General features: G+C 36.6%; 1 protein-coding gene across 1 annotated transcript in view; it reads left to right on the plus strand.

Moving 5' to 3' along the window:
* Nucleotides 1-18941, plus strand: part of ugcg (UDP-glucose ceramide glucosyltransferase) — a 31372-nt gene extending 12431 nt beyond the window's left edge. Inside the window, exons 3-9 of the mRNA XM_048174491.1 lie at nucleotides 10438-10540; nucleotides 12211-12312; nucleotides 12510-12622; nucleotides 13206-13384; nucleotides 14428-14514; nucleotides 14851-15037; nucleotides 15343-18941. Coding sequence (XP_048030448.1) covers nucleotides 10438-10540; nucleotides 12211-12312; nucleotides 12510-12622; nucleotides 13206-13384; nucleotides 14428-14514; nucleotides 14851-15037; nucleotides 15343-15513 — 942 coding nt within the window. The 3' untranslated portion in view covers nucleotides 15514-18941. The remainder of the gene's footprint in view (nucleotides 1-10437; nucleotides 10541-12210; nucleotides 12313-12509; nucleotides 12623-13205; nucleotides 13385-14427; nucleotides 14515-14850; nucleotides 15038-15342) is intronic.
* The last annotated feature ends 8271 nt before the right edge of the window (nucleotides 18942-27212 follow it).

Raw genomic sequence — 27212 nt, forward strand, 5'->3', positions numbered from 1 at the left:
GAATAAAACATTGGCTCATGTGATTTGAAAGTCTTTTAGTTTACATTTCATTCAAATTTAAAAAATGTCCCAACATTTCCAGAATTCGGGTTGTAAATTCCCACAACTACCACTGCTTTGCATTTATGTAGATAAAGTTTGTTCTCAGTTTACAGGATATTCCTATTTTACATTCTTAAGGCACTGGAGAGTAGATATCAGATTTTTGAATAGATGTTCGATTATTGTTTTTTTGTTTTGTTTTTGTTTTTCTGGCAAATTTATGTATCTGAAGCCCATCCCAAAAATCACTTCAGGCTCTCACAAAAGCATGTCCAGGTCACATTTTACCCAATAGTTATGCAAAAATAAGACATTGTATTTTGCATAAAGAAACTAAAGCCTACTTATAGCATTTTGGCAGTAAAAAGAAAAGAAAATGCTGTAAAAACTGTAATATATTATTACAATTTAAAATATAATTTCTTTGAACAATTTCTTTGTAAAATGTCATTTATTCCTTCTAATATAATGATTTAATGCTCAAGAAACATTTAGCATTATTATCAACAGTTGTACTGCTTAATATTTTTATGAAAACCATGAACTGTAAAAAATTTATATTGTATAATAATTGTAAAGTAGGGTAAAAAAAAATTAAAAGCAAAATATATCATTACTTTTTTGCGTGAAATATGATCTGGATATGTTGTTGTCAAGTTTCATGAGGTTCACCCATCTAGGAAGTTCATTAAGGTTTCGCTAAAGGCAGTGACTCTGTTCTTCAGTAATGAAGAGGTTACCGTAGACATGATGGAAACGTGCAGGGTGCGTCCCCTGGTAATACGTATCTTTGTTGCTGAGCACTGCCACCATCTAATTACAGTGTTTCTATTTTGCATCCTGACTTGAACACAAAGCTTTGGATAAATCACTGATGCTTTTCTAATGAGGAGCTTTTCCAGTTGGGACGACTCTGAGAAATAACCGATTTCCCCTTGGATGATCGTGCTTAGGTGTAAGCCATCTGTCAGTGCTCCTAAATTAAAAATGAAATAGATCTGGTGTATAATATGCAATGCAATGACCTACCCTGACCAGAAACTCCAGTTTCCTCAATCTCTTTTGATGACAGCAGGGTTTGAAATGGTAGTACAAACTTGATTGTTAGTGATGCCTTTACAACTGCACTGCATTTGTTGTATGAACCTGAATCTAATCTGAATTCTTACGTCAGTCCAATATAACAGAGAATGTTTTTCAGGTTTTGTCAGGTTTTTCAGTGGCTTTGGTTCTGGAAATGTTTTATATATTTTTAATGAAGAGAGAAATGAGTTGCATCTTTAGTTTAAAAAAAAAAAGACCTTTATTGTAAAGTAAAAAAAAAAAAACTGCAGCATACATTTAAAAACAGTACTACAAATACTATTATAAATCTTTGCACTTTGATTTTTGGGTCAGTTTATATCGGTCTCTACTTTATCCCAACTTTATTTATGCCAATTAACAAATCAAAACACAGGCAAAAAAGGAGCAGAAACAAGTGATTAAAAGCTTTGTTGAATGTTGCTTTTTTTTAATTAAACTTACCCACATTCAAGCGTTAAATAATACTTGAAGATAGAATAAAACTTTTTTATTTATTTATTTGTTTGTTTAAAAGCAGAGGCCCTGTTCTTTCTTTTGATATATTGCATGTTCAGATATTTATACAACACAATTTTATTTTTATTTTTTTGTTGAAAATGATCAAAAAAATGAAAAATACTGGTGGTGGCTGACAGCTTTTAAAAAAACAAAAAAACAAAAACAACAACAACAACAAAAAAACGCTGGTGGGGAAAAAAGTTAAAAGCAGAAACCTATGTGAGAATTCATTCTCTTTATTACTACAAAACAATAGACTTTATTAATAGCTGTGCTGCCATCTACCTATTTTTATGCACATTTTGGGATATCGCATAAAAAAACGTTGGATGGAAATGCCGAGATGCGCATAAATTCTAAAAATGTGCATACAAAATGTGCTCAATTGAGGCAGATAAATTTGTCCAGTAAGAAGACACGCATAAACTATGGAAACGCATTTACGAATAAATCCCTATAAGCACAACAAAACGCTCATGTGACTTTGCCTCAACAGTGGATATGATTGGATAACTGGACTAACCAGCGAACCAATTGCATTGCACAGCATCTCAAATGTTGGTTTGATAATTCTGAAATGCCTGAAAAAACATGGGTATTATTGAGTCATGTGTGAATGAAGGTTGAGACTTTCTTTAGTTCGTTCTACCGATCAAAGTTTAATGAAGACTCTAGTGTTGATAGAGGTGGATAAACCTTCACTGCTCTCCCTGTGCTCCACTCAAGGGATTTGGGGACGATGTGTTGTGAACAGACATGACGGGGTACGTTATTTCTGCAGTGATGCATTCAGACGTGCAGCTCTGCAGATGGGATATTCTGCTCTACTTCCCATCACACAGCTGTTTGAACAGCCCAGATGTTGATTCCTCCTTCTGCTGCTCCTCCTTGTTGGATTGGGGAATTGCGTCCCCTGTTTAGCAGCATTCCTTGAGATATTATTTTTTTTTCTTCTTTCTTTTTTTCCCCAAATGAACAACAGGAGGTGAAAATGATTTTTTTTTTTTTTTAAGGAACCCACTGCGAAAGAAGCAGATCTAGTCATCTAAATGGTCAAGACATCCAGAAAATTTCCCTTTTAAATAATTTCCTCTTAATCACATTGCAAAACAAGCTATTTCCCTGTACACACTGCATGTGAAACTACTACTGACGCCACACAATCGCAACCAATCAGATGTTTTTGATTCAACAGTTAGTTTCAGTCTAATTATCTGATTGGACAAGCAATGTTCTGATGACTTATTCCTTATCTGTGTTCGTGGTGTTCCAGACAGTCTGTATAATTCTCAGAGACATGCAACGATTGATCCTGCTTTGACTTTGTTTGGAACTTTTTTGTAGATATGTAGATATGGAAGCATAATAATTCGGTACCATTTATATTATCAGCCAATATTTATGTATGATTTTATTGGTATAATGTTGGATATTTGCGCATGCCTATTTCTCCTATTTTAGATTATGGCAGAAGCCACTTGAATCTTTAAAAACAAATGTTTATTTAATAACACTGTTAAATGTAATCTTAAGCAAGTGAATATCTATTTTTCATACTGGAAACGTAATGTTATCTTGTACTGTACATTATAATGTTATGCCGCCAAAATTCATTTGTAGCATTTTAAACGATTGATTTTAGTTTAGTTTTTTTATTTAGTTTCAAATTATTTGTACAAAATATGATAGATTTTTAGTATTGGCTGTAACATGAAAAATGTCATTGGCTTGTTAAATTTTGGTATTAAAGTTTACTATTAAAAGTCAGCTGTGCTGGCCTTATGAATTGAAGTATTTTTTGAAGTAGGTTTCAGGATAATTTTGTTGCAATTTATTTTACAGTCCTGCTTCCCATGTACATACTATGTACTAATAGTGTAAAGTGAAATATCTCTTCTAGACCACACAAGCCAATACTGCATCAGCATTACTAGATGAGTCCATATACAGACAGATTTCTCCAGTTCTTTAATTCAGGCCTAATCAAATCAAAACAAGTGCAAATGCATCTTTAATTTCTCTTCAGAGACATTAAATAGCTTCCCTCTTTTAAGCAGATGGCATGAAGCTCTTGCCTTATGCATTTACAAGAGGAATTAAAATTTTCAGCCAATTCTAGCTTTAAAAAAATGCTTCATGTCCTATTGAATCGTTCCAAGACTCTCAAATTCAAGTGCATTAGGAAGGAAAAATTAAAAATAATGAATTGCCTTCAACAGACATGCCAGCAAGTCTCTTCCTTCCCAGCATGTTTGTTCCTGACTTAAATCCTGGGCATTACAGGCATTCCACAGAACTACAATTTACATATTTATTTTTAACCCTTCTGTGGATGATGGATGGTTATCTTTTGTGTTTACAAGTCTTGCAAGATTTGTGATTCAACAGTTGAGCATCATAGCTATTAAAATGTAATACTCAGGACACAATTTTAGCATTTCAGGGCATATGCTGTGAAATTTGGTCCCCAAGATTGCATCTGTCAGAACATATCCGCTATCTCTAGGGCAGTTGTTTAATGCACTCGTTCTTATCTTTTACTGTACGTCAAGCACCGCCATCACTCCGTCTTGCCTAAACATGGTCATACCAGTGGTATAATTAATGACTTTTTTTTTTCCTTTTTCCTCCCACCAAGATAATGCACAAAATAAATTAGGTTAAAAATCCCTTCATCTACCAGGCAACATTGAACCTAGAAACATTTCAATTAAAATGGAAAAAATGATTTTTGTTTGAATATTAGTTCAATCTTTCTCATTTAATCTCTTTTTTTTTTGCCATAATTTGGCATGTAAGGTATGAAAAGATAATTATTAATAATGATTTATTGCAATTTTGCGATTCCTAGGCAGGGCTTGATTTGTGCCGGAACAAGCCAGACCTGGATTCATTTGGGGGATCTCATACATCACTGAAAGATATTTATGACCTGTGTACATATGCTGTGTAAATATGTACATATTACATAAACTATAATAATGATATTGTTCTTATCTTACTATGTTAAATTTATATATATATATAAAAAAAAAAAAAATTAGTGGAAGAAATGTAGCTACAAATTGGTCCATGCCATGTTTTGGCAATGATTTATTGGGTTTGACCACTATTCGCCTTTCCAATGCATGACAAGTAAAGTATAGAGAATGTATATGAACTTTGATGCACTTCTGTTATGTGTGAAGTGGTTTTCTGAAACTTTTGCAAGATGCTATGGATATTTTCACATTTGAATCCTCTTCAAATCTTTGCTTGCAGAGCCGGCTTTTTCAAGTTCTAGCTGAGCACGTTAACATGGTTATTACACATTATATCTTGAGGAAACTTATCATGATGGAGCCCATTACTTCGGAGAGAGTTATTTGTGCTGTTGGACATTGTTTTATTAAGTGCTGCGAGGAAACGCAGAACAACTGCTGAAAGATGGGGCCTTATGCACACATGCAGGTCCGCACGCGAAATGACTGATTAAAGTTTAAACTTCACAATTCCATTGGAATGTCAAGGGCTATGTTGGTCAGACCTTTTGTTGTGCTTAATGCAAAATGCCATGGTGTTTTGTAGGGCTGGGCATTCAGTTTTAATATAATTTGTTTCTATATTGAAAGATGTTTTTATATATAAAAATTGAAGAACTGAATATGCAATATAGCTGATTAACAAATTTTGAATGGCTTTTCTGAGGTAAATGTAACATTGTGTGGCAAATTGTTTACAAGCTGTTTTATTGACATTTTTCGGTGGTTGAAACCGTGGTTGAGCGATTGACATGAGACATGATACAGATTTCGGTAAGTTGTACTAAATCTTTCAACATACTTTCTGATGTTCATCATCCATGTTTATTTCATGCTGTAACAAGTAGTAAAGGGGAAGAGATGATCCTTTTACTTGCTCTCTGTGCTGCCACTTCGCTTGATCTGAGACGGCAACAGCGATGTCACGTCACATTAAAGGGTTAGTTCACCCAAAAATGAAAATTCTGTCATTAATTACTCACCCTCATGTCGTTCCAAACCCGTAAGACCTTTGTTTATCTTCGTAACTACAACTAAAACATACCTCACAGAGCTACCAAGAGAGCTCCAATAAAAGAGTATTTATTCAGTCAAATCATACAAATTATTTTTTCAGCAAACAAAGACTTTCAAAATTGATTGGATAAACAATTGAGAAAATTATAAGGCCACCCTACTCCCCTTTATCATATAAGTACATATTCCGGTTCATCAACATCCCATAATAATCCCCAACATCCCATAATAGTTGTGTCCACCTGATGTGTGTAAATAATTTTTAATTGGAACATCTTATCTAACTCCCTAACTTCTTCTCGGTCTAACTGACCTTGACTACAGAAACTGTAGATTAGCTTTAGAACATCAAAGAAAGATGGAAAGGCATACAAAACAATATATCTCAGTCTTTACCAAATCTAAGACAGAAAAGTTACCCAATACTTAGACATAAAAATAAAAAGTAACATGTATATCTCCGTGCTCATCAATCAAAATCTATCCCTTACATGTATGGCATAACCTCTTTTGGGCAGCGACCTGCTTGAAACCTTCAGATCATCCCCTTACATTCTTAGATGGTTAGCACTTTTTGAAATCTCCCTCTGTCAGAAACAATATATCTTAAAAACAATAAAAGATAGGAAATCTGTTTTACACATGCAATGGTTACACACATATCTATATGTCAACAAACAAATTACATTTTCTCATGATTTAAAGGTTATGCAAAAATCATGTAAGGAAATCTATGTAACTCATGTAAGATTAACAAAATTAATCATGTATAAGCAACAACATTGATTGAACACACATACGAATATTTCTCTTGCAGAACACAAATTAAGACATTTTGATGAAATCCAAGCACTCTCTGACTCCTCAATAGACAGCAGTTTAATAACCACTGTCAAGGTCCAGAAAGGTACTAAATGCATCGTTAAAATGGTCAACGTGACTACAGTGGTTCAACCTTAATTTTATGAAGCGGCGAGAATACTTTTTGTGCGCTAAAACAACTTTATTCAACAATCTCTTCTCTTCAATGTCATTATCCTTACGCAGCTGATGCAGTAAGCACAGTGAAGGCTTCCATGTTTACGTCCAAACGCTGACTCCGTATTGGCTAAAGCTGATCATGTGAGAAGCACGACACGTACGTGTGATGCTGATGCAGGAGCCGGCCAATAATGAGTCGCGTTCTGACGTAAACACGGAAGCCTGCACTGTGCTTACTGCGTAAGGATAATGACAGAGTAGAGATTGTTCAATGTTTTTTTTTTTTTTTTTTTTGCGCACAAAATGTATTCTCGCCGCTTCATAAAATTAAGGTTGAACCACTGTAGCCACGTTGACTATTTTAACGATGCATTTAGTACCTTTCTGGTCCTTGACAGTGGTAAGTAAACTGCGGTCTATTGAGGAGTCAGAGAGCGCTTGGATTTCATCAAATATTTTAATTTGTGTTCTGAAGGTTTGGAATGACATGAGGGTGAGTAATGACAGAATTTTCATTTTGGGGTGAACTAACCCTTTAAAGAGCACCAAAACAGTAGTTTTTGATTATGATTGATTATGCTTTCAGCTACCAATATGAGTGTATTACTCTCAGTTGAGTTAAAAACATTTTTGCCATGTTTAAATCCAGCTGAATTGAACAAAATCAACTTCTGAATGAGTCTGTGAAAGTCTGAGAAAAATCTGTTGAATAAACATGCTGGTCAGTCTAGGCTCCCAGGAATTTAGTAAATGACGCACCCAACACAGTGGAATGAGATCTGGATCTGAACATCATGAGGGCCAGATGTGCTGATTAATACCATTTACTTGTGCATACGAACTTGTTCTTAAACAAACAAACATAATCTATTCCCATGCTAATGTTCATAGAGAGGTCTGCTCAATATCCTCAAAGTCCTCGGATTAGATGCATGTTTTAAGGACATTTCTGAATTCAGGAACATGCTTCTCTTACAATATGGCTCATTGAAGTAAGAACATTATGTTTGCAGTAGGTTTTGTCATCTGCCGGTTTGAGTGGCCGTTTCATTTTGCATTACAGCAGCCAGGATTATTGTGTGTCATGGTGGTTTGCCTAGTTCAGTGTTTGTCTTTGTATTCTGTTGACGGACACACCTCACCGACAGTATATTGTATGTTGCCTGCCATGTCCACCCACCCAATCCACTCCCCGTTTGGCATTCAACTTCCTTAGAAAGCAGGAAATAACAGTGTTCTTTTGGCAATTAACTTTCCAGGAATAGACACCTAGACCTCTAAATTAATAATGCCAGGAGGGACATTAGCTCTGGGCTTTTTAAAGGGAGAAACGCTGATTATAACAGACAGTGGGGGTCAGGAAAATGGCCGTAGGTGACCTGTACCTTTTCTAGTGTGATTACTCCGTTAAATTTAGAAACCTTGGTCTTCCTCTTCTTTATTACCATTTTTGTGTTTGACTGAGATTGTAAGACTTCTGTTCTCTTATTGCCAATTGAAATAGCACAACAAGGGTTTTTGCTGTGCCAAATATCAGCAAATTGTATTCTTTGTAACAGTTTTCATACCACAGCAAAAACTAATTTGCTAATGAACACACTTCTTTTTTTAAAGGTTATTTATATATTTTTTATATTAATATACAGGTCAATGATAAATAAGAGGAAAGGGAAAGATCTCTTTAAAATCTAGTTTAAAATGCATTTTTTTGTTTTTTGTTTTTGTAACAAAATTTAAATATAATGTCTTGAAAGTGAAGTCGTACATTTTCCTTCATTGTTATACCACATGATTTTAATTTAAACCTTGCCTGCATATGTGTTGTGTATACCTTTCATTTTTTTTCAAGGTTTCAAATGTTTTCAAATATTAAGATTTTAATAAATTAATTGTATTAACAAACCATATTAACAGGATGGTGACGTTTTTGCACCAAAAAAATATCAAAATGGATTAATTCAGAAATGAAAAACATGTTCATCATACAAAAGGTGTCAAGCCATTGATCATGTGAATTGCATTTGTAAGATATTTAATAGTATTTATGTGCTTTATATAATAATGCAACTTCCTGAAACACAAGCACTTGGATTTTGCTGTCTTCAAGATCTATGAGGATCTGAAGCATATATTGCACACTTGATTTTCCCTGATTTTCCATCTCACACTCTCTGACGTTAGTATTCCACTTGCTATCATCTGTTATATTGTTTCACAACCTGTTGTTTAGTCTAACAAGCTCCCTCATTCAGCCAAAACAGGCGTAGCGAATCGGCTGATCTCGGCACAGTTCATCAGATTCCTTACGCTGCATCTAAGTTGGATGGGCTGCTCCCAGACGGGTCTATAAATGATTGAATAAAAGCCTCCCACTCTTTCAGTGCAGCACTATTACCCCGCTTGAGGTTACTGTCGCATACCCGCATCTCTGGACACACAGAAAAGGCCCTTTGTCTTTCTGCTCCCGTGTCCGGCACCATAGCCATGGCAACATGGTCGCTATGGAGTGTTATGAGATGGCTAGAGGGGGGACTGGTGTCTCTTTTCAGAGCGCAGGCCTGTTCTTTCTCACTTTAGCCCTGGTACGACTCCAAGCCTCAAACAGCCTTTCCTGAAAGCTTTTGTTATGTGGCCTGCCACGCTTTCTTTACTGGTACATTCAATAGAGTGCTGGAAGTTCAGTGTTGTCAGCTCAGATGCAGCGAGCAAGATCAATAGAAAATCGAGTGACTATTTCAGAGCAGGCTTGTGGATTCTTTGAATTTTCTGATGCTTTATAAGCGACAGATTCTCTTTAACACTTTTTTTCATTATATTTTTGGCAGATGCTGTTTGCATCCCAGTGTTTATTACTATTTTGGGCGCATCATTATTCTGTTCTTTTTACATTTCTGTGAAAATAGTGAGCGTAGGTGAGATATCTGGATAAATTGAATCTTTTTTTTGTTTGTTTTTGTTTGTTTAAAATGGATATCACGATTCGCTGACGATTCTGAACAGACAACTAAACAAAATAACGTCATTTACTAGAGGTTCTTACAAATGTTAATTGCTGCAGTCTATTTAAAATGTTTTAATGAATCTGAATAAATTACATTTTAAAAAATCGGTTTGAATGAATGATTCAATGACTCGCTCATAAACACTTCACTTGTTTCATAACTGGATGAATGAATCTCTTGAATGAATTATTCAATAACATATTGATAGTAAGAAATGTTTCTTGAGTAGCAAATCAGCTTATAAGAATGATTTGGGGTAATAATACTGAAAATTCAGCTTTGATTACTGGAACAAATTTTATTTTTAAAATCTTTTCCAACAGAAAATAGGCAATAGGCTTTTAAATTGTAACATTTCACAATATTTACATTTTTTTTTTCTTCTGTATTTGTGGTCAATAAATGCAGCCTTGGTGAGCAGTAGACTTCTTTTTAAAAACATTAAAATGTTATCAAGCCCAAACTTTTGAACGGTAATGCAGATAACTTTTGTTACGATTGGCTAACCACTTTGCTCTTTGTGAAATGAATATAATGTTTTTCCATGATATAGCTCATTTAACTGTAGTGATAGACTGTCGTATTTGGCAATTTTTAATTTAAACCAACATGATGTTGTGCTGTATTGTGGGGAATTGAACAGCACCTTAAAAACCACCAGCGTGTCTGAACTGTTTCGGTTTACCTCAGCCTCCAAGTGTATTATTGTTCCATAATCACATTAATGATATGTTCTCTTTGACAAATGGACTGAGTTGCTCAAAATTGTTTCTGCCTTTTTTTGCCCACAGTATGAAATTCTGCTCTGTGTTCAAGACCATGACGATCCAGCCATTGATGTTTGTAAGAAGCTTCTGGGCAAATATCCGAATGTTGATGCCAGGTTATTTATAGGTAAGTCTTTGATAATTATCTCTTTTTATGTTAAGTGAAGACAGTAATGGAGAAAAATCAGGCAGTTTCATGCTGAGGTACATCTTGTCCCTCATGGATTGGTTTCTCTTTGGCAGTTATGTTTAGTCGTGCGCAGGGAAAAGGCAGGGTCTCTGAGGAGTCCCTTAAGAGGAACGCGGAGACCCGCGTGTGCACCACAACTCAGCTGTGTATATGCAAATGCAGCTTTTGGAGTGGATATTGATTCTTGCTCATTAGGAACAGCTGGTGACTGGGGCTTGTGTCTCTCCGGGGTCCTGTTATCCGCCCCGCTGCCTCAGCCAGTCTGTTACTGCACAAGCAGTCAAGTGAGATTGGTCCTGGAGATGTCATCCACTGCTTTGTATCAACCTGAAGCAATGTTAGAAAACATGTAACGTTTGCAAGGTTTTGTTGTTTACCAAACCAGCCACTCAGATGGCAGAAAAGCGTGCTGCGCAATAGTGCTCTCTGAGGCCTCATCATCAAATGATCTTCAGGCGTTCGATCCACAAAAGAACATCTTCATTATTGATTGATTATTTATTGATTGATATTGATTGACATATATATATATATATATATATATATATATATATATATATATATATATATATATATATATATATATATATATATATATATATATATATATATATATATATATATGTTATTATGTCATTAAATATAACTGTTATCAATACCATAAATTCAAATGGTATGAACATAATTCAGTATTAAAAATAGTTTTCACTGATTGAAATATAAATATTAGATGGAAAAACCTAAAAAAAACAAAAAAACAAATATTGCCTTGTATAAAATATTTATAAAAATATAGAAGCACATAACAGAAATACTAAAACTTGAACTAAAATGAAAACTGAAAATATAAAAATAAAGCTATAAATACTAAAACAGCACTGATACCAGAATTTATCTAGACCTGAGACAAGGATTGCGTTATAAAACTGCAAAAGGAATAATCATTATTTTCATTACTATAATATTCAGGTGGACTGGGAATTAGAATGTGGACCCTATCATAACTAAACTAGACCAAATGAGAAATATTTTAACATTTAAAATGTTTTCTAATATATTTCAGTATCTAAAATATTATTCATGCCATTCTTACTATGAAAACATCTGTAACTGACAGTTACAATTAAATTGAGTATAGCTGCGAGCAGCAGTTATCGGGGTTCAAGCACTTTAAGGCTTTTAAGCACATAAAAAGTATTATATTTTACTTATCAAACATCTAAGCACTTGGAGCACAGATGGAAAAGACCATTTACAGTCAATACAGGCAATTTACTAAGAAAAAAAAAAAATGTTTTTTAAAGGTTTTTTGACAGTTAAAGTGCCACCTATTGCCCGATCTCCACCAGTTGTTTTGGGTGTCCTCAGAGTGTGCCCATACATATGTGTGCCAAATTTGGTGAAAATATCTCATTTCGTTTTGAAGTTATAGACACTTGTATATAAGAGAGCATAAAAAATGACCCATGAGTGACTTTGATTGGCACTAAATTGATGACCACAATTATTTCTTTTAACAAATCAAAGTTTACCGGTTATAATCGTTTTATTCAGTCCCTCGTGGAGGTCATTATTTTTGACACTATATCTCTTTTATCTTGTTTTAGGAGGTAAGAAAGTTGGCATCAATCCGAAAATAAATAACCTCATGCCAGCTTATGAAGGGGCAAGGTATGAACTTGTCTGGATCTGTGACAGCGGCATTCGAGGTAAGTTTGCCCATCTTATGATCTAGCCTTAAGGGTGAATATTGTACAAAATGCCTATTCTTTACTATTACTTTTTTCTTGTGGAAAAAAAAATAATAATAATGGGGTGAAAAATTAGCAGGATATGTTTTCAAGAGGTTCACCCTTGAACAACTCGGAGACGCTGTCAGTGCTAATCATGAACTAATATTCAACAGTGAAGCCAGACACTCTAACTGATATGGCTAATCAGATGACGGAGAAGGTTGGACTGGTTCACGGCCTTCCTTACGTGGCAGACAGACAAGGATTTGCCGCTACATTGGAGCAGGTCAGGAGCCTTCACATCTAACCTTCTACATTCTTTGTCGGAACAGTGTTGTAGACCTTTGTCTTGCTTTGGGAAGCTTTGGTTTTATTAGACTGCTTGTGAACCTACATCATTTCTTATTGTACCCGTGTATTATGTGTATGAGGAAGGGCTGTGTTCTGTCCTGTCACACTGCAACAGAACTGCTGAGTTGTGGCTCTGTTGCTAGTAGACACCAAATTGAAATGGGACACCATATGGTGGAGCTCCTCTGTGCCTCTGGACTTTATAGCTCTTTTGCCAAATTAATGCAATATTTAATTTCATCAACAGCTATTTTTTTTTTTGTTTTGTTTTTTAGCTCAAAAGTAAATTCTCCTTATTAAATATCTCTCTGATGATTATCAGTGAGCAATTAAATGAAATATACATTAAAAAAACAGGCTTTGAAGTCAATATATTAGCAGGTTAAATTGACAAGCATATAAATAAATAATTGCCAGATGTGTTTACATACGTAATGCGATTCTTTGCGCATCAAATCTTTAGAGATTAATTATGTGAAATATAAACATTTAAACATGTCCCATGTGAAATCCTGCAGGTTTATTTTGGAACGTCACATCCTCGTTCCTACATCTCAGCCAATGTAACGGGAATCAAGTGCGTCACAGGGATGTCGTGTCTCATGAGGAAGGACGTCCTGGACCAGGCCGGCGGGCTGATTGCGTTTGCTCAGTACATCGCTGAAGATTACTTCATGGCCAAGGCCATCGCAGACAGGTTAGCCAGACTATTTAAATATCAGTACAGTGCTAATGGCTTACGATATCATATTTTTATATATTCCTGTGTCAGTGAATGAAGCGTGCTGATAAAGAATTACATTTTCCTTAAAGGGATAAATAAATTTAAATTCTGTAATGAACTCACCCTCATGTAGTTCCCAAACTCTGACTTTATTTCTTCAATGACACACAAAAGGAGATGTTTAGCAGAATGTTCACTCTGCTCTTTTCCATTCAATAAAAATGAATGTGTTTGAGGCTGTTAAGCTCCAGCAATCACAAAAAAAATCATAAATGTATTATATAAGCTGTCCAGACAAAATATATACCAAATCTTCTGAAGCCATCTTTAGCTTTGTGTGACTAAAAGCCTGTTCACACCAAGAATGATAACTATAACGATAACTATATTGGCGTTCACACCAGCGGACGATATTGTTCTGTTTATAATAAGCTCATGCTGCAGTTTTGACGTCTGCTGATTTAAATGCTCAGGCTTCTGATTGGCTGTTAGTGTTTTTAACACTCATCAGCTGGAAGAAATCATTCTGTTAGTGATTCTCTGTGCCATTATCGTTATAATTGTGGTGTGGAGTGCTATTCTTTTATATTTGGAATTAATTTTTTCTAACACTATCTGTATCGTCATCGTTACATTTATCGTCCTTAATGAGCTTCAGTCATCAATCAAGAAACATCAAATCATGAAAAATCAAGATTTTAGTTTCAGTTTTGATCTTTTCCTTAAATTGTATGGCTTCAAAAGATTGCATTAATTGTGTATGCACAATTTTATGGTGCTTTAATACGGCTTTTTAGAGCTTGACAGTCTGGTCTTCCTATGCTTTTATTGTGTGGAAAACAACATCTCAAGGTCATATGGATGTGGAACACCATGAGGGAGAGTAAAGGATGACAAAATGTTTAGTTTTGAATTAATGTGTGTTCAGAATTGTATATCTCATGCCTTTTTTACCATCAGTCTCAGCAAAAATGTCCTTTATTTGCTGGTTCAATGATATGGTGTTTCTTTTGCAGAGGATGGAAATTTTCCATGGCAACGCAGGTAGCCATGCAGAATTCTGGCTCATACTCCATCGCACAATTCCAGTCTCGCATGATCAGGTACGGCAGTTGTTCAATTAGCTTTTTATGTTCGGTAGTGAAACCAATCTGTTTTCCTGATGGGACCACCTCCGGCGTAGTAATGAGACTGGGTTATTTTTTTGTTGTTGTTTGCAATTTTCTGCCTTTTTTAAATCGCAGCATTGTTAGGATCATATCTTGAATATTTAGATTTGTCCAACTTTTTTAAAAGATAGGTGTTTTTTTAAGGGATATGCAATCCAGTATCATTCATGAGGTTTTCACATGGCTTTAGATGGTATCATTTCCCATTTTGTGGTGGATAAAATCTGCTAAACTTCTCATAAACATCTCATTGTTATCCACTCTTAATAGATGGGCCAAGCTGAGAATCAACATGTTGCCAGCCACCATCATTGAGCCCATCTCAGAGTGCTTTGTGGCAAGCCTTATCATCGGCTGGGCTGCCCACCATGTGTTTCGCTGGGACATCATGGTGTTTTTCCTATGCCATTGCCTGGCCTGGTTCATTTCTGATTACATTCAGCTCAGAGGAGTACAGGTAAGATTCTAGGTTCTGCAAAACAAACAATGCACAACAAATCTGCATTTCAGCTCTGGCTCTTATTTTCTGGGTTTAAATCCTAACCCTAAACTCATTCCACTCAGAAATGTCACATTACTGAAAGAACATTGGTTGGATTTTTCTTGATTTTCCAAGGAAAGTCTATAAACGGACACGGTTTTCATTTTTAACAACCCTTACAAGCAAAATCATATTCCTCGCAGCCATTTTATTATTGAATTGCTGTATTCGTCAGTCCTTTTTGTAATTGTCTTTCTACCCTTTTTTTTTTTTCCTCAAAGGGCGGCCCTCCATCCTTCTCTAAGCTGGACTATGCAGTGGCCTGGTTCATCAGGGAGTCCATGACAATTCAGATTTTCTTGTCTGCTCTTTGGGACCCGACCATCAGCTGGAGGGCAGGACGCTACCGATTACGTTGCGGAGGTACAGCAGAAGAAATCTTGGATGTTTAAATGGCACCGTGTGCCAAGGACTATGCACTGGTGTAAACATGGAAACAGAACTGTGAGAAGATGTGGGCGCAGATGGACAAATGAACTGCAACTTTTTTTTTTTTTTTTTTTCTGGGTTTTATTCCAACTTCTGATAGTTTTTATCCTGGTACTTTAGCAAGCTTGAATAGATTATTTATGTCCTTGGTGCTTTTTTGTTTTTCCTGTGAGGTCTCTTGACAATTTGAGATGAGCCAAAAGTTACGGAGTGGTAAAGAAGAGAAAAGGATGTCTGGCGACGAGGCGGCACTTCAGCAGGCATCAGAACCCTGATTAAAACGCATCTAAATTCAACTTTTTTTTTTTATTTTTAAGGTCCTTGCAACATGTTTAGTGGTAGTTAAACAACTGTGTATCGCGACATATACGTTGTATCGTGTTCGGATGAGCGGTACAGTTTTTAAACATTATAGTGACACGAAAGTGGGGTAGTGAATGACTGAAGCCTTTTAAAATGGCACTAGTGCATGAATGGATCACTTGCTTATCACAGTGTTGCTCTCAACATACAGCACTCTTGCCATATTTTATACATTTTTGGACTTTTGAATGCTCAAAACGGATCCACTCAGGTCCATTTTATGTTTACTGGACAGAGCAATATCTTCATATACATAGGGAATTGTGGCAGATGTTCGTATACAGTTACTGTTGATCTATCCTGAAACGAACGCAACGCTTGTACATGCTTGTACAGTCTTTGCAGCCACCCTGCAGTATTCGAACAAGAGGTATAAAGGCCTAGTTTGAGCCTAAGTTATCCTCAACATCTGCCGATTTAATTGCATATCTTATGAAATTTAGTGCCATTTGAAGAGAAAACGTTTTTATCGTTATAATTTTGGCTTCTTCAAAGCCAACACCATGGTTTTTCTTCAAGGTCTTTATCTTCCTGTGCTTCATTCTCTGCACTATTTGCTCTCATACCAGAATCAGGGTTTGCTAAAACATTTCTTCCCGTGCCGCTGTTTGTTTGAGAAGTTCTGTCAGTATTTTCCTGTAAATGTTTGACTGGATATAAATGCTCAGATTTACCTTTTAAATTGTCCGAACATTTCATCCCACGCCATTTCATTTATCCAATTAAACCAAATTCTATTAAGAATTTGAGAAGTTCAAGTTATATACACTCATTTTTTTGAGTTATCGTGCAAAATTATAAAAAAACTGTTGGCAAACATCTGCTTTTACGCTCTGGGACATTTCAAAATTTTCAGTCGCACAGTGTGCTTGTTGGCTTTTTTCGTTCCCCAACAATGTAAACCCCCTGATCTACACTAAGTCAAACAGTAATCACGAAACAATTGACATTCTTCTCTTCCTTTTTTCTTATTTTTTTCCTCCACAGTTGTATCTTGAGGAACTGCTTGTTTCTGTATTGTACTGCCAGCACTTTGCTGTTAAACCGCTCTTTCTGCATTTTCCTCATTTCTTGACTTGCCCGCCTTCATGTGCTGCTGTGTGTTCATGAATCATGGCGCTGATCGTGAAGTACCCATGCCAGCACTGGCAGTATTGGTATACAGATAATCTACTCATTTACCTGGACCGTTCAACCCTTATTGTTATTCTAAAACCATAATATGTGATTCAGGAAAACACGCTGATGTGAGCCGTGTGCGTGTGTCTTCATAGTCCATCAGCTGCCATTTGGGAAGTTACAAACACTGTTTTAGCCCAATGCCAAACCTTCCATTGTTTGTGTTTTTGGTGTTGGTTTATTAAATCTAATTCGAATGCATCTAAGTTTGTTCTACTGAACACTTGGGCTGACTATTGGAAATATACTTAAACTTGTGTTTTGTGCATGAGGCCACAAAATTAATGCCATTTTTTTCGTAACATGGCAGCTGAAGTATTAACAGTCGGGGATATATCAGTTTGCAATAACCATATACATTATAAACTGTAATACTGTATTCAGGCTGTGAAACAAAAGCAAGCTTCCAAACCCATTTCTTTGTCCAGTTGTGGTATAATAAACATTTCATATTTTGTTGATCGTTTCACATGAATTGTTCCTCATACAAATAATGGGCCTCATTCATGAAACCTGAACAAATTTCATGAAATCGTAGAAAAAAAGCATTCTTAAATTGTTACATGGAATTAATAGTTTGTAAATCCAATGGAATTGATTTTACAAATTATTCACTTGAAGGTGACAATTTATAAGAATTCAGTAGAACAGTTTAAAGGTTTTAGGTAAAGTTTTTACTTAAGAATAACTAAAATGAATTCTGCTCTTGAATAAGACCCAATGTGTTGTTGATCTGCAACATTGTTAAAATTGAATGTACGTTTGCATGAACATGCATTTTGTTTTTTGTTTTTTTTTGGTAACACTTGAAACGCCACTGTAGAAACCATAACATTTTATTTAGAAAAGGGGAAATCTGGCTTTTTCTGCAACTATCCAAGTTCTGCTCTTTACTTTCAACCATATCTGCTGGCTCTTATTTTATATATGTGAAATATTGTGTCAAAAAGTAACTTGTAAATTCACCTCATTTACGAAAAGTCTACAATGCACTGTAAATTTCCTGTTTAGACTTTTCCTCTTTGTGTGGCTGTGAGAGAATGCTGAGTGTGTTTGTGGAAATATGCTGTTTATGGCCTTTTTTGATATGTCAATTCTGAAAGGATTGTATTATCGTAAAGTTCTGTGGGGAACTGGACTTTTTTTTTTTTTTTTTTTTTTTTTTCCAATAAGTGTACAGTTGTATGTTTGTCTGATTTAACATGTTTTGTAGAAGACTGGTGACCTGTATGGTGCCATGTGGACATGAGAAAATGTCTGGCTGTTCTGCACTTGTCAACCTGAGTACCAGCAGCTGTTTACTCACAACTACAGTCAAAAAAAAAAAAGTGTCTCATCCTGTGGTATGATTGTAACATTACTACATTTCACTCATGATCATTCTTTACTACAGCCCTGGACTCAAGGTTGAACAAAGCGACCAAGAAAAACTACTGCTACGTTTTTACCATATGGTCATCAATCAGAGTAGAAAAAAAGTCTAGTTGTGATCCACCGCTTTTATTTTATGTGCTGTAAATTGACAAAAGTGCAAAGAAAAAGCTTTTAACTTTTTTTTTAAAGAGTATGTACAGTTTATTTATGAAGTTTGGTTGATAACCATTACATACACTGCTTCCTGAGGCTTAATTTATCATCAAGTTGTACATTTTTGTTTTTCCCTATGAGTTTTGTTCTGTTTTGTTTTTTTCTGGCAGTGTAAAGGTATGGCTGGACAGACTTCAGTTTTTGAATCTTTTATGTTATTTTGTAGGTGTTGTGTACTGTACTCTTGATGCTGAATGCGTAATCCACAGCTGGAAACTGTGAAATTACAGATAAATTAAAGCTTTATCAAGCAATATAAAAAGTGCATGTTTCCTCTGTTTTTATACCTGAATCTCTTCTGTATGATCCTCATTGTGACCTTTAGAGTTGTTTTACTAGACCCATGTCTGGTTTAAGGCCCGTTTACACCAAGAATGAGAACTATATTAGTGTCCACACCAGCGGACGATATTGTTCTGTTTATTTTAAGCGCGCTGCAGTTTTGTCGTCTGCCTCTTTAAAAGCTTGAGTTCTCGAGAATGGATTCTGATTGGCTGTCGATGTTTTAATCATTCATCAGCTGGGGAAAAAATTTCACTGTGCCGTTATCATTCTATTTGTGGTGCGGACTCTGCTATTCTTTTTATATTTTTTTAGAACTATATCTTTAACGTTACCATTATAGTTATTGTTCTTGGTGTGAACGGGCCTTTAGCCGCAGTAGAAATACAATAGTTCTCTTCAAGCTGATGCAAGTTAGTTCCCTGCCCTCTTTCTGACTTCCTGTGTGTTTGAGTTTGTGTGCCACCATTCATGCACCATATCACATGTTTAAAACTGTAAAATGCAATATCACCCACAGGATCTAGGCATGACCTTAATACTTGGTATATCATTTGAAGTTAGACATTGAGTTGTGCTTTCTAAAACTCCTGACCATAAAAATGAGGCATTTAGAGTTGAACTTTGCCTGCACTGTTACCCAGGTTGGAATGAAGGAAGGACCTGAGATCAGAATATCAGTGAGAAGTTTTTGCGGTTGCTTAATTGTCAATGTGCTAAAACCCACTCAGAACAGCTTAGCGATGATAAACATTAGGGGTGTAACAATACATTCAAAATTGTTAAATTGGTAAGTTTTCTTAATTATTACTTGTAACGCATATGGCAAAAGTACTGTTCATTAAAATGCTGTATTTGGTACATCAGAGGTGGACTGGAAAAGGCTTGGACTTGGTTCTTCTCCTTCACGCACAGGGTAATGGTGACACCAGAATAGAAATATTCATGGTTCTGTTTAAAGGGGTACCTCACCACTGGCAAAATGGGCTTTCAACAAAACTCGGTTGCCTGTACAGTATAAAGGCAAGAGAAAAAAAATTCAAATCGGTGACTAGAGAAAGCTGAGAAAAAAGGCTGCTGTCTTCCCTTTTTTTAACACCCATAATGCATTGGGCCAAGTCTGATATGGATGCCAGATAGCGCCTTGCTTTAGTAGGAAATACTTCTTAGCAAACTTTTAGTCATAATGGTGTCCACTTGTACTGTTCCCAGGTGCAAGAATTCAAAGAGTAAACATATAGCGGGAGTGAGTTACTTTTGGTTTCCAGTGAAGGATCCAGCGCATTATAGGCAGCGGCTAAAGCAGCAAAGAATCGTAAATATGGAGACAACACTGCAAAGGAAAATGGTAGAGTATAAAGCAAAATTTCATGACATTTCTATCAGAAGGTATGATCTGTTCAGCATTATGAAAACATCCCATGGTTTAACCATGGTTTTATTATAGTTAAAGTGTATTCGTATTGATTACCATTTGTATAACCACAGTTTTACTACAAACTATGGTTAGTGTAGCAAAAACATGGCTAATTTGTGGTTACCATGGTTTAACTACAATAACCATAGTTTTTTTGTTTCATTTGGGTCCCACTTTATATTAAGTGGCCTTAACTACTATGTACATTTAAATTAATAATTTGATACAATGCACTTATTGTGTACATACATGTTTTTACATTGTACTTATATTTGAAAAACACCTGCATGTAATTACATCTGTAATTAATTTCTGTAATTACATTTAGAATTACACTGTTGACCCATCCCTTACACCTTACCCCCACCCTTAAACCTACCCATACCACCAAAGCTTTCCCTAACCTTACCCATATCCCAATACAATAGCAGAAAAAGTGTTTTGCAATTCAATATGAACCAATTAGTACATTGTACTTATTTTTTGATGTAAGTACATAGTAGTTAAGGCCACTTAATTTAAAGTGGGACCTTTATTTGTAGTAAAACCATAGTTAATTAAGTTAATCATAAGGGATTTGTTGTTATTAATGGGATAGTTCACCAAAAGTGCAACACAAAGGTTTTGTTTGTTTGTTTTTTGAGAATACACTGAAACTCAATGGGGTATAAAATATGGTTTTGGGCCCTATTGACTTCCATTGCATGAACAAAAAAGTTCTTCAAAATATCTTCATTTGTGTTCGACAGAAGAAAAGGTTGTACAGGTTTGGAATGACACGAGGGTGAGAAAATGATTTTCAGTTTTTTGTTTTTTTTTCAGAACAGTACATTGTTGTGTTTCAGTAGATTATGCTTGGTATTTGGCTGCTATTGTCTATTACATAATTTCCTGTTGATCCCATCAATTTTGATTTCAGTCAGCTATTCAGACCAGTAGTTTCGGTGCGTATCTGTGTACATAATGGCATCACAACAGGCACAGGGATGTCAGTGTGCTGCAGGTCAGTGCTCTGTGTTTGCTGAGGTGTGTGATTCACTTCAGGTTATGTGCACTACTCTCTCCCAGCACTACTAACTCTGTTACCAACCATCTGGTCTCCCAGTCCCCGGTCTGTGTTTTACTGACCCGAAAGCATAAGCACAAATATTCCAGCATCCTGAGGCCGGAGCTGTGTTTATGTAGTTCATGTCCCACTGTTGTGTCTCTTTGTGATATCTGCTGTATTATCTGGTCTGTGTTCTTGCCTGCAGGAGGCCTGTCAGTGCTTATCTCAGCTCTCTGTTAGATAGCAGCCCATTATTAGAGGAACAGGGCATGGATGGAGATCTAGCACCACAAGAAGAAAATGCCATCCTGCTGAAAACTCAGTGTTGAGCTCAATGCAATTTCCTATAGGCATTGCTAACATCATTTTAATGTGTAAGGCTAATCTAAAAACCATCTGACATTTGCCAGGAGCATATTTGCACAAAAATGTTTGTTTAGGCTGGTACAAACAACCTTTGTGTTGTGGCCCATTAAGGACTGTAAATGAGTGATCTGTAATCTGCCTCTTAAATGCCATTTGTTTTCTTATTTATTCATGTAATATTTATTTTTTAAACCATGTAGTTGTGAAATTACTAAGAACCTAGATTAATAGTGTTTTCCAGCAGGCCAAAAGCTTAATGAAAGTGTATGGCCTGAAACCAGAAAAACAATTACTAATTTATTTTTTATTTTTTATTGCATTGCATGTTCTTGCCAAATGTGACATTTCAAGCCATGTGGTTCTTCCCCAGACAAGGAAATCTAAATCTAGAAGTAATCTGTAAGATTGTTACACTATTACCAGGTTGTTGATATGCATTTTTAAGGGATTAAGAATGACTATTACCACATCGGTAGGGTGTTGTGGGTGGTTGCCAAGGTGTTGCTGGGCAGCTGCTTAGCTGTTTTAAAAGTTTGATACAGCATTACTAGGGTGTTGTAGGCTGTTAACAAGGTGTTGCTATGCATTTTTAAGGCATTCTGGGATGCGTTTCCCAAAAGCATCATTAGTCAACTATGGTCGTGAGTCCCATTTAACTCTATTGGTAACGACGGAACTTGCGACCATAGTTCGCTTTGGGAAACACACCCCTGAATGGTTGTTACCACATTAGTAGGGTGTTTTAGGTGGTTGCAATGCAGTTGCTAAGGCATTGTCAGTGGTTGTTACCACATTGGTAGGGTGTTGTGGGTGGTTGCCAAGGTGTTTCTGGGCAGCCGCTTAGCTGTTTTAAAAAGGTTTTTACACCATTACTAGGGTGTTGTGGGTTGTTAACAGGGTGTTTCTATGCAATTTCTAAGGCATTCTCAACGGTTGTTACAACATTGGTACAGTGCTGACGGTGGTTGTCAGAGTGAGCCATATGCCATTGCCAAATTGGTTTAAAAGGTTGTTACACTATTAATAAGGTGTTACTTGTAAAGTGGCCATTTTAGAAAATAGCACCTTGGATCCAGATGCAGTTTAAGAGTTTATTTAAATAAAACAACAGAGGTAAATCCAGGCAGAGAACACAAGAGTCAACAAGATAATGAATACAAGGGAACAACAGGAACTAAAACACGACACTAAAAACAGGAACTAAAAACACTTCAACATGAAAGTCCTTAAACAAAAGACAGAGAAACACAAGACCATAATCATGACAGAGCCACCCCACCCCCCTCCCCTTAAGGAGCAGATTCCAGAGGCTCCTCAACAAACAAACACAAGTCCAGGAGGGAGTTGAAGCGTAGGTGCATCGGGGGAGGGATGGGGGGCCGGGCCAGTGTGGTGGAACTGGAGACTGAGGAGGATCAGAGAGCCAGGGCGGAGCCGGCAATGCAGAAGACCACCACGGCAGATCAGGTGGACCTGGAGACCACAAAGGCGGAGCAGATGGAATGGCCTCTTTAGCCCAAACTGGACTGGCAGGGAGGGAGTTCATAGACTGCCTCAAGCCCAGTTTACACTAGTGTGTTTTCGTTTTAAAATGCATAACTTTTGCTGCGGTTACACCTGGTTTCTACACTACTCCGGCGTTTTCGACCCTCGAAAATGGAGACTTTTGGAAACGCTGCAGACCCCGTTTCAGTTAGAAAACTCTGGGGTTGTGTTTCAGTGTAAATGGCCAAAACGGAGACCTTTGAAAATGAAGGTGTGGCTGCCTACATTATGCTACCGGAACAAGACAATAACAGACCAGAGCCGCCTCTCTCAACAGCTCAGTAACAGACCAACCTCGACCACCGTGTAAACTATACTGTGCAGTTAAACTCTGCATTTTATAATACTGCACCTGCCTACATGTGCACGAGGCAAGCTGTTGCATGAATGGTCATGTGACATATTTTCGGCCGTGTGGATGCCGATCTTTTCTTAAAACGCAGTGGAAACGCCAGTATGGACTAGGATCGTTTTCATTTTAAAACGCCATGTTAAAACGAAAACGTACTTGTGTAAACAGGGCCTCAATGACCGTGTTAGGGCAAACCAAGTTCGAAGGCGGCCTCCTTGGTTGTAACAGGACAGACAGAGGGTTCAAAGGTGACCTCAGTGGTCGTATCAGCACAGGCAATGAGTTCAGTGGTGACCTCCGTGGTCATGTCAGGATAAACAGTAACATATATAGGTGTTCTGAATGGTAGGCCATTGCTATGAAGTTGCTAAGGTGCTCTTAATTGTTGGTACAGAGTAGCTAGGGTGTTGTGTGTAGCTTTCAAAGTGTTTCTATGCAGTTGTTGTACTGAATGGCTGCATTAGGAAGGTGTTGCTAAGCAGTTGCAAGTTGGTTGCTAGGGAGTTCTGGGTGGCTGCTAAATGGTTGCTTACAAGCCCAAAAGAGTCCCGCCTTAGTTTCTGTGAAATTCTGGTCTCCAGATATGGCTTGAGTCCTCCTTCAACTATTGTCGGCTGTGTGTAAAGGTGTGTAGTGTTTCAGTTGAGTTGTACATCATATTTTCCCACAGATTTATCTTCTCCATTAACAGTGAATGATAGGCTTACTCATTGTGGTGTCAAGGCAGTTGTGTTTAGCCCCATGAATAAACACTTCAGATCACTGACAGAAGGCCAACAATTACAATGGCCACCCTCAGTTATTCACTAACCAAAGACATCTAGATGATTTCTATAAATAACTCAAAGATGATTCTGCTAAAAGCTGTCCACTCCGCTTTCACTGGGTCCAAAGTATATCTCAAGAACGCACCTAATGCAATAGCTAACTACAACAAAAAAAACTATCAATGTTATCTTATGGTCTTTGTCCCTGTAATTTCTCTCTAAATACATCTGAGGGTGTGTAATTGTTCACTAAACTGGTTATTGCATAATTTACTGTGATCTGACAAACATAAAAACAGAACAACTCTCCTCTTAGCAATGGTTGATAAACACACCCTGTCTTGACTGTTTGCTGAAAGAAAGTAGCTGTTTTATGAAAAATCACAGAAAGTCTGTCAGTATGCTAGATAATAGATATCTGAGGGCTGGACTATTAGTTGTTACAGTATGAGAGAGGCAGTGGCGTCTCCTCTAAGTTGCCAGAGTCTCTGGGCCAGTGCCAGGGCACAGAGAGGCGCTGGTAAAACTGAAGTGCTTGAGTACAGCTCTACAGGCAGGACTGCCGCCTGCTCGACAGCTTCCTCTCCCCATGAATGCTTCTCTTTGTTGGACTAGTCCCATCATGCAATCAACACACTCTTAAGATTAAGGGACATGATCCAGAAAATCCCAGCTGCTCTCTGGCTAAGAAATTTACTGTCTAACTCTGAACGGAAGAGGAGTTTTGAAACATTTATGCCATTCAACCCGCTAAATAATTTGATTATTCATGAGATCACATTATAATGTAGCAATGTACTATGTAGTAATCAATCAATCAAATCAATCCATCCATCCATCCATCCATCCATCCATCCATCCATCCATCCGTCTGTCATACAGAAAGAAATATCTATCTGTCTTGTCTGTTCATCTATCGTACAAAAGATCTATCTGTCCGTCCGTCGTGCAGAAGGAAAGATCTATCTATCTATCTATCTATCTATCTATCTATCTATCTATCTATCTATCTATCTATCTATCTATCTATCTAACTGTCTGTCATACAGAACAAAAGATCTATCTATCTGTCCGTCCGTCGTACAGAAGGAAAGATCTATCTATCTATCTATCTATCTATCTATCTATCTATCTATCTATCTATCTATCTATCTATCTATCTATCTGTCTGTCTGTCTGTCTGTCGTACAGAAGGAAAGATCTATCTATCTATCTATCTATCTATCTATCTATCTATCTATCTGTCATACAGAACAAAAGATCTATCTATCTGTCCGTCCGTCGTACAGAAGGAAAGATCTATCTATCTATCTATCTATCTATCTATCTATCTATCTATCTATCTATCTATCTATCTATCTGTCTGTCTGTCTGTCTGTCTGTCGTACAGAAAGAAAGATCTATCTATCTATCTATCTATCTATCTATCTATCTATCTATCTATCTATCTATCTATCTATCTGTCTGTCTGTCGTACAGAAGGAAAGATCTATCTATCTATCTATCTATCTGTCTATCTGTCTGTCTGTCTGTCTGTCTGTCTGTCGTACAGAAGGAAAGATCTATCTATCTATCTATCTATCTATCTATCTGTCTGTCTGTCGCACAGAAGGAAAGATCTATCTATCTATCTATCTATCTGTCTATCTGTCTGTCTGTCTGTCTGTCTGTCTGTCGTACAGAAGGAAAGATCTATCTATCTATCTATCTATCTATCTATCTATCTATCTATCTATCTGTCTGTCTGTCTGTCGCACAGAAGGAAAGATCTATCTATCTATCTATCTATCTGTCTGTCTGTCTGTCTGTCTGTCGTACAGAAGGAAAGATCTATCTATCTATCTATCTATCTATCTGTCTGTCTGTCGTACAGAAGGAAAGATCTATCTATCTATCTATCTATCTATCTGTCTGTCTGTCGTACAGAAGGAAAGATCTATCTATCTATCTATCTATCTATCTATCTATCTATCTAACTGTCTGTCATACAGAACAAAAGATCTATCTATCTGTCCGTCCGTCGTACAGAAGGAAAGATCTATCTATCTATCTATCTATCTATCTATCTATCTATCTATCTATCTATCTATCTATCTATCTATCTGTCTGTCTGTCGTACAGAAAGAAAGATCTATCTATCTATCTATCTATCTATCTATCTATCTATCTATCTATCTATCTATCTATCTATCTATCTATCTATCTATCTATCTAACTGTCTGTCATACAGAACAAAAGATCTATCTATCTGTCCGTCCGTCGTACAGAAGGAAAGATCTATCTATCTATCTATCTATCTATCTATCTATCTATCTATCTATCTATCTATCTATCTATCTATCTATCTATCTATCTATCTATCTATCTATCTATCTATCTGTCTGTCTGTCGTACAGAAGGAAAGATCTATCTATCTATCTATCTGTCTATCTGTCTGTCTGTCTGTCTGTCTGTCTGTCGTACAGAAGGAAAGATCTATCTATCTATCTATCTATCTATCTATCTATCTATCTATCTATCTATCTATCTGTCTGTCTGTCGCACAGAAGGAAAGATCTATCTATCTATCTATCTATCTATCTGTCTGTCTGTCTGTCTGTCTGTCTGTCGTACAGAAGGAAAGATCTATCTATCTATCTATCTATCTATCTATCTATCTATCTATCTATCTGTCTGTCTGTCGTACAGAAGGAAAGATCTATCTATCTATCTATCTATCTAACTGTCTGTCATACAGAACAAAAGATCTATCTATC

The sequence above is a fragment of the Megalobrama amblycephala genome, linkage group LG2 (genome assembly GCF_018812025.1).
Source record: "Megalobrama amblycephala isolate DHTTF-2021 linkage group LG2, ASM1881202v1, whole genome shotgun sequence".
In the NCBI taxonomy this organism is placed as follows: domain Eukaryota; kingdom Metazoa; phylum Chordata; class Actinopteri; order Cypriniformes; family Xenocyprididae; genus Megalobrama; species Megalobrama amblycephala.